The sequence below is a fragment of the Dermacentor variabilis genome, chromosome 1, assembly GCF_050947875.1.
Source record: "Dermacentor variabilis isolate Ectoservices chromosome 1, ASM5094787v1, whole genome shotgun sequence".
NCBI lineage: Eukaryota > Metazoa > Arthropoda > Arachnida > Ixodida > Ixodidae > Dermacentor > Dermacentor variabilis.
In genome coordinates, this window is record NC_134568.1 from 149,905,795 (window position 1) to 149,919,010 (window position 13,216).

General features: G+C 45.8%; 1 protein-coding gene across 1 annotated transcript in view; it reads right to left on the bottom strand.

Annotated features, from left to right (window-relative positions):
- Positions 1 to 13,216, bottom strand: part of slo (calcium-activated potassium channel slo) — a 207,979-nt gene that overhangs the window by 44,476 nt on the left and 150,287 nt on the right. The window contains exons 8-13 of the mRNA XM_075697538.1: positions 12,241 to 12,392; positions 8,243 to 8,410; positions 6,218 to 6,309; positions 2,705 to 2,815; positions 2,075 to 2,180; positions 1,568 to 1,720 (exon numbers count right to left, since the gene is read on the bottom strand). Of these exons, the coding sequence (XP_075553653.1) occupies positions 1,568 to 1,720; positions 2,075 to 2,180; positions 2,705 to 2,815; positions 6,218 to 6,309; positions 8,243 to 8,410; positions 12,241 to 12,392 (782 nt within the window). The remainder of the gene's footprint in view (positions 1 to 1,567; positions 1,721 to 2,074; positions 2,181 to 2,704; positions 2,816 to 6,217; positions 6,310 to 8,242; positions 8,411 to 12,240; positions 12,393 to 13,216) is intronic.

Genomic DNA, 13,216 nt, shown 5'->3' on the forward strand with positions numbered 1-13,216 from the left:
TTCTTTCGTCAATATTCGAACTGCGCGTAGCACGCTTTGTGACAATCTTAATCGTTGGTAATTATCCGTCCCATGAGGAAGCTTACGGTTTTCTGGTTTTTATTTTTTGCGATCTTAGCTAATCTTTATTTGTGTTTCTATTTAGAAATCGTTGTATTTCCTGTGTTTCTATTTAGAAATCGTTGTATTTCCAGCCGTAGTTCTCTGGAAATGACGAAAGATGTGGCTATAAGTGGTAAGAAATGCGCACGCAGAAGAATAATAATTCTAAAGCGCTATACCACAGGAGATCAACAGCTTTTAGCGATCAATGTAGAAAGTTCGAAAGCATGCATCCACTCGAGCTGAGCACTCTTTTGGAGTCTTCAGAGGAGAACAGTTTTTATGCCTTTACGATGCGCCGTTGCCGCAATGACAGCGTTGCGACAACGTTGCCCCCCCTCACGCATCACAGCTATTTACAGAAAATACTTCAAGGCCGTAACGTTTCCGTGTGTTAAAGCGAAGCTTTCTTTGGGAACCCTCCCAGACTTTGGTGACCGTACCTAGTAGGTGCTGCTGTTTTGACGAATAGCTGACACTCAGTATAGCACTACCATCTTTACAATGCTTACAGGTGCCCTGGCTGCTGGCCTCGTCTTTTACGGAATTACACAGTGAGAAAACAAACGATACCAAAATATCCTATTGTCACAAATATACTTCATGAAAAGCACAATTCCTTTAATAAAGCTTTCTATGCTTACTTTCCTAAGTTTCAAGGTTGGGCGCATCTCCTTCGTCGCTATTTCGCCGAGAGAAGTGCAATTTACTGTTGCACTATCTCCAGGATCGACTCGCTCTAGTCGCAACGCCAACCCTGGATACAGTGTCATGGCAGAGGGGGCCGCTCCCGAAGAGAGTATAATGCGTGGTCACGTGGGTCACGTGGTGAGGGTCTTCGCTCCCTGCCGTCTTCACTGGCGGGCAGGTAACCGTTATCGCGCAATACCGCTCTGCATAATAAAATCAGTTGCACGCTCTCTCCCTCGCACCCCCCCCTTTCTTTAACCGCTTCGCGTCTCTGATTCCATCAGGTGAGTTGGACCTGCATCATTTTTTCACTTTTAACCACATTCGCAATTTTCGTTACCAGGGGACATTTTTCTCTGTTCTTCCGGAAAGTCAGAATACTACTTGTCAGGGACATTTTACCGGAAACCGTGAGCGGCAGATACGACACTAGTGGAATTGAAATATAATTGACGACACGACTCGCGCTGCTTGAATAGGCTCGATTTTGTAAATGAAACATCAGTGTCGAGACTAAGTAATGAGAATAAGCTAGGGAAAAGTTGTGACGCAGAAAGTATCTCTTTATTTCAGATAAATCATTTAACCACAACGTAGCAACTGCAACTGCAAAAAAAAAGTAAAGAAAGACGTTTTATTTTGTCAGTGAAGAGCATATCTCCGCCAGTTGCACTGGAATTGTTTCTCAATAACGTGCGCACGCTCAATCGGCCACATTTCCAATGTCACAAGCACAAAGTGGGGCAACAGATTCAAGACCCGGTAAAATGCGCACCTTGTTGTGATACTGCATCAACTGAATGATGACCCTGATGTCATCAGAATAGTTTTTAATGGAGATGACTCTCATGATGTTGGCAGCGTCCTCTGCATCCGGGTCCTGACAGTACTTGTTTGCCAGCACCAAACATGCATCTGCCTCATGGACCTGCGAATCAAGGTTTGAAAGCCTGTCAGTTGACCCGTTCCCCTAAACCGAAAATGCGGCACGTGTTACACTTTATGTGCGGGATGACATGATTGGCTCGGCGTATTTGGATTGGTTTATAAGCGCTTTATTGAGAAGTACTGGTGCCCATCCAGAGCTACTCCTTGAGGCATAGTATCATTCAAACAGGATTAAAATACCCGGGGTTGCGCAACAAAAGAAACACTCACAGATGCGTGGTATAGTCACAGAGAAGTTGCACCTATCAATGACCCCCATGAGTCAATCATCACGAAGTTTATATACATATAGAGAAACACAAAAGATAGCGCAATACAAGGTCTGTAGATGTACCTTGACTCGTTGCAAGTCAATTGGATTCATGACGCTGCCTTGAAAGAACTCCACTGTTGTAAAATGCCTTTTTATCAGACCTTCCAGCTCGAGGTCAGGAGGTTTTCTGCAAGCGAAAAAAACCGACAGTGCCAACACTGTTAGATTATGTTAAAGGCGATATGGGTAGGCTGAGCGAGTGGGATTGGATATTGTGGAAAGAACAAACCAAGTGTGTTTCATCTTTCTTTCGCTATGTTTCTCTGATGCACGTGAGTTGTTGTTCATGTTCCATAACTGTTCCCGCCAAAAATCGGCCAGTCTGTTGATTTCACTTAAGTCGATCTTGAGCTTACCATGGCAGTTGTTACGCTAAAAGAAGGACCTTTAGGCGAAGACAGTTGGCGACGATGAGGCATAAAATAACGCACATTGTCCTCAATTCACCGCTTACGAATCAGAAGGTCCTCAATCATAGCAGAAGACTAAAGAAAAATAACGCGAGTAAAGTTATTAGCTATTTTGTGACGCACAAAGTACAAAAAATCTGCAGAGGGCGACTCACTCCTACAATGTGACAACTTGCTATAATGCAAGTGTTTCACGATCAGTGTGCGGACTGCCGGAAAGAGGCGACAGGATCAGACTTACCTGTGTAAAAAAACTACCTCTACATCTACATCTTCTCGGTCCTCATGGAGGAAATCTTTCAAGAAGTGGGACACAGATTCATAGGTGATGTGTCCACACACGACAATGTGCCTGCAAGCAAAAATGATAGTCTGTGCTGTAAACAGCACAAGTTTTTTTGCATACATTCAAGGAGCACAGGACCGTAAAAATGCTAATAGTTATCTGCGCCTTGAGAAAGCTAAAGAAAGTTTCCTATGAAGGTGTTTACGATAACTCCAGCATTCTTACGGCATAGGGAGATGGTGGGAGGGGGGGGGGGGGCGTGAGGGGTACGTCTGAATGACAGTGCTCGTGATCAAAATGCACAAACAAAATAGTATTTCAGAGATTTTTTTCTGTAATAATAAACGACGCATAAAAAACGGTAAAGAGGAAACGATATAATTGACACATAAGGCAATAAAGGCTCTATATACGTTTATATGTTTGCGTTAAGGCTGATGTCATTAGGGCCCTAACATTCATTCTCTTCTGCCGCACGCTCAGGAAAAATTCATTAACAATGTTTAAGCATCGATGAATACCAAAGGTACACTTTGCTGGCAGCAGAGCAAAACCATGGGAGCAATGCAGGAGAGGTTGAATAAATTTTGACTGTGTTGTTTCAGACTTGTATCTCAACAAATTACAGTGGTTACATTCCCATGACTTTACTTTAATCCGCCACATAATCATACAGGGATGGCGATATAACTAAGCTCCGAAAAAAAAAAGTTGGAAAAACTGATATGAATGGCAGACCAACACTGTAGTAAGCTGTCCTTTGTGTAGAAATGAAAACAACTTCTATGTACACGTAAGCAATGATGTTAGAAAAATTCACAGTAGACCACGGCAGGCAATTTTAAAAGCCAACAGCAAACTGGCCCAGACAGCACCTTGTACAGCCTGCTGCAGATGGCACACAACACAGCCTGGCAGCACACAAAACTTGGTTTCATTTGATGCCACGAGAAACACTTGTAAATAACGAAGGTCAAAGCACCAAACATGCAACGTTTATTTCCATTGTGTCTAAAAACAAACAAAAGAAGGAAGAGACATGCAGGCGTGCGGGTGAGGACATGCAGCGAGCAGCAACTACGAACATCGCGGGAACTACGGTGGAGCCTGAATGTTCGCGGGGAATGTCGCTTCTGTAATTTGTTGGTTATTTTCTACATAGTTAGGTCAGACGTCTTGAGAACCATTTACGCTGATTTGTCCGGAAGGCGCGGCTGAATCACTTTGGCGTTTTTCGTGCCCAGTCTACGAGACGGCACGCCGACCGAGCCTTTAGATAGTGGAATAGCATGCTAGCAGGAGAGCTGCGCTAAGCTATAGCACACACTACGTATTACTCTCCTGCTAATTGTTTTACCACATTATCGTAACTTGCGAGTCAGGAGGCGCAGTACGGACACTCCTTCACGAAGAGAACACTCGGCTGCAAGGTTCTCGTCAACACTCGTTATGCCTTTGACGCATGCATTTAATGGAGCTTTGTTGGCTCAAAGCCTGCGTGATACCAAGTGACTAATATATGTGTTCACCATGCGCAATCATTAGCCTGCTTTGTTAGTGGTCGAGAAAAGAAACAGGCGTTATGCGACGCGGTGTTAGGACTGGCTGAAACATTAATAACGGACTTCACAAGCCCGCATAAATAAGGGTGCTCATAGAGACCATGCAGGGGAAGTTCGGCAGTCGAAAAACGAAAAACCACTACGAATTAGGGTTAGAGAAAGAGAGAAAGAGAGAGAAAGAAACTACATTTCTACCAGTGCCACAAAATACACGTTACCTTCGTCCTCTTTCTGACTTGAATGTTCCACCGTACTTTGGCCTTGAACCAATTAGGTCTATGATCTCCGGTATACAGCTAGCGAACACGGCCTATCGCAACAGCCGGACAGCAAAAGGAGGAAAAAAAAGAGAGAGAGGGAGAGACGGGGAAAGATGAGGGAAAGACAGGAAAGAGAAAGAGATAGAAAGAGGCACTCAACCAGCACCAGGCAATGCCTGTCCGAGACAGCAATGCACTGAACCCACAGAGAATTCCTCGGTTCCTGTCCTGCTCTGAACAGCCTCGCCGCAGAAAAAGAACTCAAAGCCGCTTTTAGCGGAAAAAAAGGGGGCGTCAGGAAAGAAAGAAAAGACAAAAAGTAGGAACTCTCAACACATGCTTGAACAGCCAGCACAAGCAAAAATTTATTTTCTTTCTCTTAGTTTTTGTTTCCTTCTTTATTTTATTTTGTTTGTGCGGTGGAATCATCACGCGCGATAACTTCAAAAAGCACCGTTGCTCGGAGTCGTTGATAAGTTGAACCTGCAGCACGATTCTTCGCACATGGATACATGTTGTCGCTGTTTAGCTGCTTCGCGTAGTAGCGACCGCACCTGGCACTACCTGCTGCTGGTTTTAAAGGAGGAGCCAAAGAAGCACCCTCCTTATACGCCGGTAAAGGATGAAGGAGGCATTCACAGACTGCAGGGTAGGAAGCTCAGACGAAAGGGTTAAAGTAAGCCAATCGCTTGTCACGAGACGTAAGCACGCACACACACATAAAAGGCCCTACTGAGAAGATCCGGAAATCACCGAGACAAACTTTCTTAATAGGAGAAAAACCAGACCAAATAATTAAAGAAAAAGTAAAGCTAACGAGCTCTCAAGGCCTAAAGCCTATTAAATAGTTGATATCATACGCACCAGTCCGTGCGGCAAATAACAGTGCCTGATGCTACCTGAGTGCCTCCTGCGTTGCACGAAAGCTACAAATAGTTCGTAGAGCGAGGCTTGACCTGAACGAGACAAGACTGGTCAAGCACACTCGTGCCGGAAATATAGTCGTTTATTTCGAGAACGAAAAATCGCTCACCAATCTCCCTCCCAGAAAAAAAAGAAAGCAAGAAGTACAGGGCACCTGAAGCGGTCAACAAGCTAGTCGCGAGATTGCGGCGCCAAAGACTGTGTGCAGCGGTTGGCAGGCGCCTGCGCTGATGTTTTTATGACGAAGGATCATCTTTGGCCAGCGCTGTTGTCCGGCATCATTAAACGGCCGTCTGAGTGAGAAGCCGCGGTGTGTATGGCTGAGGGCGCGGCGTGTTGTCGAGGGTCGGATAGCCGGGGCCTGGAACCTGTACCGCCGCCACAAGCGTGTTTCATCTTCCCCCGCGGGCAGCGTGCCACACAGCCCAATGTGCAAAGTGACGACACCAGATGCGGCTCGCAACGATGAACGCCTTCTGGCCAGCAACCAACCACTAAGCCGTGCAGGGCAACAAGGCATGCATGAAGAGAGAGAGAGAGGCACAATACTGACGACGAACGACGCAGGACGACGGCCAAAGAAAACATCAACAAAACAGGAAGATAGAAACAAACAAACTGTGGCAGGAAGAAACCAAAGGTGAGCCACACGTCACACGTCGCATGAGGCCTGCCGATGTGTGAATAAACGGCACAACATGGTCAAGTCACCCGCACTGTACCTTTTCCCATGCTCCCGCCTGTACTCGCCGCCATATTTGGGCCTAGTCCCTATCAACTCTAGAATCTCAGGAATGCAACTGGCAAACACGGCCTACGAGAATAGAAAAAGAGAAAGAAAAAGAAAACACAACAAAACAAACAGACTGGTGGTCGCTGACGTGCGACGCTCATCATTAAGCATGCTCGAAAATGTGTTCCCCTTCTTGGAGCGCATTCTTCAACGTCTGCACAAACAACCCGAAAAGTGCACTCCACACACCAAGTCAGCTATCCGCGATGTGGGCGAAGCGGTTAAACCCTGTGTTTTAGAGCATCTCGGTTGTGCCTTGTCCCACTCGAGCAAGACACAACCGTAGTTATTTGAAATCGCTCAAAACAATACATGTGGTTAGTCTCGTACAAGTGCTAGGCTATGGTGCGTGCTGACCTTATTACGAAGCACACTTTGAAGAACTGCGCTTACCGAAGCGCTGCCAGCAGCAGGAAGCCATCAGAAACGTTTGCTGAGAACCTACGGTGTTTTCTACAGACAGTCGTACGCTAGTAAACTGGTTAAACAACATATGCGCACAACAACGCTGCTTGTGCAATGTCCACTTTTTAAAGAAAAAGAGAAAAGTAATGATAGCAAAAAAAGACATTTTTTGTGTGTAATAGAATGGAATTTAAAAAGATATCTATGGCTTTAACAAGAGCAGTACTGTTTACTACAGTACAATACGATAAAGCTAGCACTTTAGGAATTTTAACTAAACACAGAGAAAGACAGGAGCGAGAAGAGTATTCGCACCAGACTCCACTCACAACTACGGGTCAGCATCTTAGTGTGCAAACAAAATTAATTTATCAGGCTGAGCCTACGTCCGTAATTCAAGCCTGCAGTAACTCAGTCGCCGGCCACATTATTTTCCTTAGACAAGCTTCAGACGTGCGACCTTTGACATTATGTAATAAGTGCAGCAGGCTCTGAAATGTGAGTGAAATCTGGTGCTGCATTCAGGAGGAACAGTAAATACGGCAGCAGTCGTGCTCGCTGCTCAAGCCTATAAACTGTGCAATTTTAGAAAGACAGAACTAGGTAATGAAAGAAATGTATACATGTAATAAAAAAAAGGTAGTGCGTAAGATGACAGCATTTATTTCCTCTGTACGCTAATATTATTTCCTCGCATGACCTTTTTAATAGACGGCTACAACCGTAACGTCTTTTCTTTTTTATCTGTCGTTCTTTCCGTCTTTCATTTCTCCTTGTCCTTCCCCCAGTGCAGGGTAGCAAACCAGAATCTCATCCGGCTAACTTCAATGCCGTTCCCGTCCCGTTTATCTCTCTCTCTCTCAAGGATAATGTGATCAGCTTTGACAGCGCATGATATGTTTTGCCTTCGTTCAATGAAAGCATTATATATGCGTTAATAATTAGACAACATATACTCTATCATGAACTCGTGTTTAGCCTTTTCTAGAGGCTGTTTATAATAGGCCTAACAGCTCTGTAAGCAAGCCAAACCAGACCTCAATATCAGCCAACATCACACGTGTCAGCGAAGTCTTTAATAATTGTCAAATGTGACTTCACATAGTTTTTTTCGTTGTAATGTGTCACGATGACAGGATTTGAATCATATGATGATGACGGAAACACATGATAAAAGAAATTCACATGGAAGTCTCTATGAAATACTTGGTGCCTTTATTTTTTGTTCTTTTTTCGTTAGTTACGATAGGTATAAAGGTATAAGGCCTTCCAAAAGCGAAACCCAATAATTCAGTTTGAGAGCATTCAGAATGCGAGGATGCTGCGGTTACTAGCACATGTTTTTACTATTTATAAACAGACATGCTTTTCGGTGTGTTGCGCAATACTATGTTGTCACGAATGATGTAGTCACCATGACTGCTTGCTGTCGATATAACGCAGAAGGTAGCCAGATCAAAGTTAGAACTACTACTCTGTATTGGTTATTTTTAAGAGAGCATATAGCATTGAAAATTCAAACAAGATAATCTTGACGACCGTTACTTACCAAGCCAACCAGTATGAAGAGTACTATGAAGACTTGTCCCAGTGTTGTCTGACAGTATACGTCACCATAACCCACAGTGGACATCGTTACGATAAGGTAGTACACACACTCCCAGTACGTCAACTTGCGAGCATTGGCGAAGTCCAGAGGGTCGCCAGAATTCTCCAACTAGGGAACAAAATGGTCAGGCGTTAACAGGAGCAAGGAACTATGCACAGTAGTTGATTTGAGCGTTGCTGGTAACAGGGACAAGCTGATCTTGAACAAGGGCGTTACCGCGGGCAAAACAGCGCAGAACCTCAGAACGAAGCAAGAAGCGCTTTGTCGTTCGTTTTTTTACCTATGCTATTGCCCATGTTTTTGCTCTGTTTCTACTCCGGCAAGTTGTTTCTCTAACGACATTGAATCGTCTCCTGAGCAAACAGGAACCGAACAATCGTCAGATTTTAAACCTGGTCAACGGACTAACTTTACGTTAGCGATTGACACATTTACCAAATGAACGCGTTCGAAGCATCCAGCACTGATATTAGCGACAAAACTTCCACTTCGGTCTCAACAAACTTCAGCAGGTTATAGAGCATTTTTCTTTTAATGTGGTGTTCTTGTGGAAGGCGAGCGGGCTGGGAGGGTGGGGGGGGGGGGGACACAACTTCGCTGCGCAATAAATGATCTTCATTGTAAGAACAGTAAATATCTTGGTGCCATTTGTTCAAATGCGAGTAGAACTACGGGTAGAAGTAACTGCAGGTAGAAATACATTTACGTTTCCAATTTGTGCAGAACATCTTGAAACGCTAATTTGTTCGCGCTTATGTAATGATACTGCTGCGTGAATGCACAAACGCAAAGTAATAAGGCTGTCACTCTGTATTCTTCCCTTTGTGTCTCTCTATATTCATGTTTTGTACAGCACGCTAACCTTCCAGTTATCTTTCACCTACATCGACACCACTGGCGTGTCATTTGTCTGAAATACTGCATGTTACTACGTGCTTCCCTTTTAAACAAGCAACCTCTTGAGACTATTGCTACTAATGCAACGTTAGTATTGATGAAGACGAAGACGAAGTGACTGCGAGCCAGGGCGCTATTATTCTAGCTCAGCTATTTTCGCCTGATTTCTGTGTATATCACGGGGGAGCCGCCATGGGTTGTGGCACGGATGCAACTTGACGTCCCCACGCCTCTGCCGGAATGGCGACTTCAGTGGTGGCTGCGTCTAGGAAGCGCACTGGCCTCCAGAGCGACATCGACCGCGACGATACCAGTGTCTACTCGCTCAGCAGTGAGGACTTCTCCGATGACGGCTTTCAGCTTGTGAGGAGCCGCAAGGCGTAACGAAGAAACACCAGGACCTACCTGGTCTTCAAGCACTTTGACGGTAGGACCAATTCGGAATACTTCAGTCAATACGATTCTGTTTGTACCAGAACTCGCTACCGACAACCTGAGGCGACTCAACAGACAATCTGTCTCGGTGTTTCTTGAAGCAGTGGCGCCAAATCAAGTCGCGGACGTCAGAGTCAACACACGAAAAATGTCTTGGCTATTGACGTTGTACATGAGAATGAGCTGCGAACTTTGAGCAAACTTACAGAACTTGGCGGCATGAAGGTCCGCTCGCATATTCCTCTGGACAGTGACACCACTACTGGTGTCGTCTACGACGTGAACGTCTCTATCTCCAGCGCTGATTTGCCTATTCTAGTGAAGCCAGCCGTTGATGGCTTCGCCATAACTCACGTGTCTCGACTCGGCGAATCCCGCTCTGTAAAGGTAGATTTCAAGGGCCAATCTCGTCCCTCACAGGTCAAGATGGGCCACTTTAGACACCTCGTACGGCTGTTTATCCGAAGGCCACTCCAATGCCGCAATTACATGAGGCTGGGGCACGTAAGTGCTGTGTGCGAGAACACGAGTTTGCTCGCGCTGCGCAGAGGCCCACGCTGCAGATTCCTGTGTAGCCACTGTCCTAAAATGCCCGAATTGCTTAGGTCCCAAGATGCTACGTCAAAGGACTGTCCCAAAACGCAGAAGGAACTTGAAGCAGATGGCGAGTGACCGTTCATCTCGTCGGGAAGCAGTTGCAGCCGTTAGAAAGCGACGCTCCCGACGCCGTCGGACTTCAAAGAACACAGATGCCTCCTTGAAGAGCGCGCCACAACCGACAACGCCTCCTCCTCTGCCCCCTAGGCCCGGCGGAGTCGAGTCTAAGGTCGTGCCGCACAACACCAACACTGAAGCTTGGCCCGCGCTACCAAAGCGGCAGCCCCCGCCACAACTGAAGCCACATCCGAAGAAACCGCCGGGGCCACAGCCGATGGCACAGCTGAAGCCACAACCGGAGCCACGACCGATGCCACAGCCGGAGCCACACTCCATCAAAGGATATAGAGAACCGCGGTAGAGCCCACAGCGCCCACTCCCGATAAATTGTCGGAAGAAGACCAGCAAGTGGTTGTGATGCTTCAGTCCCTCATAAACACCCTTCGTGTACTTTTCAGCAAGTTGCACACTCCGTCAGAGTGAAGTGCCGTGCAAGTACTGGATGCTCTTAATCCAGTGCTTGCAACTCTCGAGTAAGCCTCAGAGCTCACCCGCAGCCTCCCATTCGCGCAGCGGCCACTTTAGTCGTCCCAGATGCGATCAACGCAGAAAACCAGCTACGGAACTCCACTTTGGCATCACGGTGCTTCACTGCACACAGTCATCTCTTCCTTCCTCTTTTCTTCTTTATATCCCCCTTTCCCTCACCCTCAGTGTAGGGTAGCAAACCGAACGCTCGTTTGGTTGACCTCACTGCCTTTCCTCTCCTTGCTATCTCTCTCTCTCTCTCTCTCTCTCTCTCTCTCTCTCTCTATTATTGATTCAAAGGAGGCTCGACATAGATGCGCGAACCTCACTTGATTTAGCACTGCCTTGGAGAAGCCGATAATGCAGCAAAAAATTTTAAAACGCGCTGTTGGTCGCTTTGTTCGGAGCTGGAATGCAAAGTGTCAGCGACCCATCTCTAAACAGTTAAAGTATGTGTCAACGTAAGTGCGATTAAGTGTACGTAGAGTTCCAACGCTACGGAAATACCCACCAGTGAACATATATGACAGCTATATTGTGTACTATAAACAACTTTAGTTTAGATAAGGGCCTTTAGGCTTTAGGCTTTAGGCAATACAGGCCTTTAAAGGCCTTATTAGTCGCGCTGACAATGTTGCCTCAAAGTACTTATACTCGCAAACCTTCGAAACCTTTTCGGAATACTGCTGTACCGTGTCCCCCTATGAAGCGTTTTTTTTTCAAAGGACTATTTGGTTGATAGTTATCAACATGATCAAAAATACTTCCGCCATCCAATCATTGTTTCGTGTGCATGATCCAAGTTATTTCGTACTTAATAACTAGCTGCACTCTGAACGCAACTATACCGAATTGCGCACAGAATACGTGAAAACAAAATATCGTGCAGTTAGCTTGTTTTCTTTTTTAATGTTTCTTGGCCAAAGTGAAAATATGTCACTTTAATTTGGTAATATCTTACTTGGTTATATGTCAGCAGCAATAAGCAGCGGTCGCATGAGTGGAGAAAAGAGGGATAGGACACTCTTTTTTGCTATTGTTGCTTAACAAAGTGCCGAAATTAAATTGCAGATACGGGAAGAAATAGGAACACAGGAGTGCGCTACAGGCCCTGCATATAGGCACTTAAAACCTCGACGCAGTCCTGTGATGCAACAATCGGTTTGCAAAATCCGTCAGTAATCAGTGGTAGCGAACTTTTTAATGAGTGGGTGTACCACACATTTGAAACAGCTTTTCCGCTAGCGCAGCCATACTGAAGCTTTGGAGAGAGAGTGACAGAAAAGCTTCTACAGGAGATGCTCTGCAACAGACCAACCGATTCGAGAGTGGTGCTATCTGTGCAGGTCTATGCTCTGTGCACAAAACGAAAGCAGCGCGCCTGCAGAACGTGCCGCCGTGCTAGCGAGCGGTGAGCTTACCAAATGGATAATTCCCGCGGCAGTCAGCCAGACGCTGATGACGATGGAGACGAGCTGGGCGAGTCGGATAGAGCTGCTTGTCTTGAGGACGTTCAGGTACTGCAGGATGTCTGGCACAGACATCATTCGCAGGGCTCGCAGAAAACGGAGGCCTGCAAAAGCACATCCTCACTTCTGCAGTCGTGTAGTATTAGCATGCAGTTCCAGCCATATCAAATTACAGTGAAAAAACAAGCCTTATCTAGCCTTCACTAGGAAAAAAAATCAAAGTGGCTTCTTTGCACTACCATGCAATAAAAGAGATAGATGATAGCCGACAGCATATCGAAGTTCCGCACGCACTTTAGCTGTGCTCCAAGCTTACGCATTTGACAGCATCCTACTCCCTTCCAACAGCTTTTTGGTAATCTACAACGACCTTCCAATTGCTTTAAATGCAATAATAATAACATTGGATGTGCGTTTATTTCCCATTGCAAATAAGGGCTATTACAGAAGCTGTAGTTTATTTTATTTTATTTACCAGATGCTGCAGGCTAATGGCTCAGAATAATCTTGGTCACCCGGAGTATTTTATGCACACTAAAATTTGAGCACGTGGACATGCTTGCCTCTTGTCCCATTTCAACGTAACCGCCGAGGCCAGAGATAGAACCTGACGCCTTACACATTTTGGTACTTGAGGCTCGCCTTTACGCTACTTGACAGGCGTCCGCTGCACCTGCCTTGCTTTCTGTACGCCGCATATGCAGTTTACTATGCCGGTTTTGTTTGCAGCGCTATCATCAGCGTTCAGCCTGCGACATGTGCAAAGCACGCGCCGAAGCCTCAATGGCGCATGCAGTGCCCGATGTCGTAATGGCGCAATCGCTTATGGGCTAGTCTCAGCGTAAGGCACGTTCAGGTTCTTTCCCAGCGGATACGTCTTTAATACTTATGCGTAACAGTGCTTATCATCGCCGTAGTAAAGCTTTAG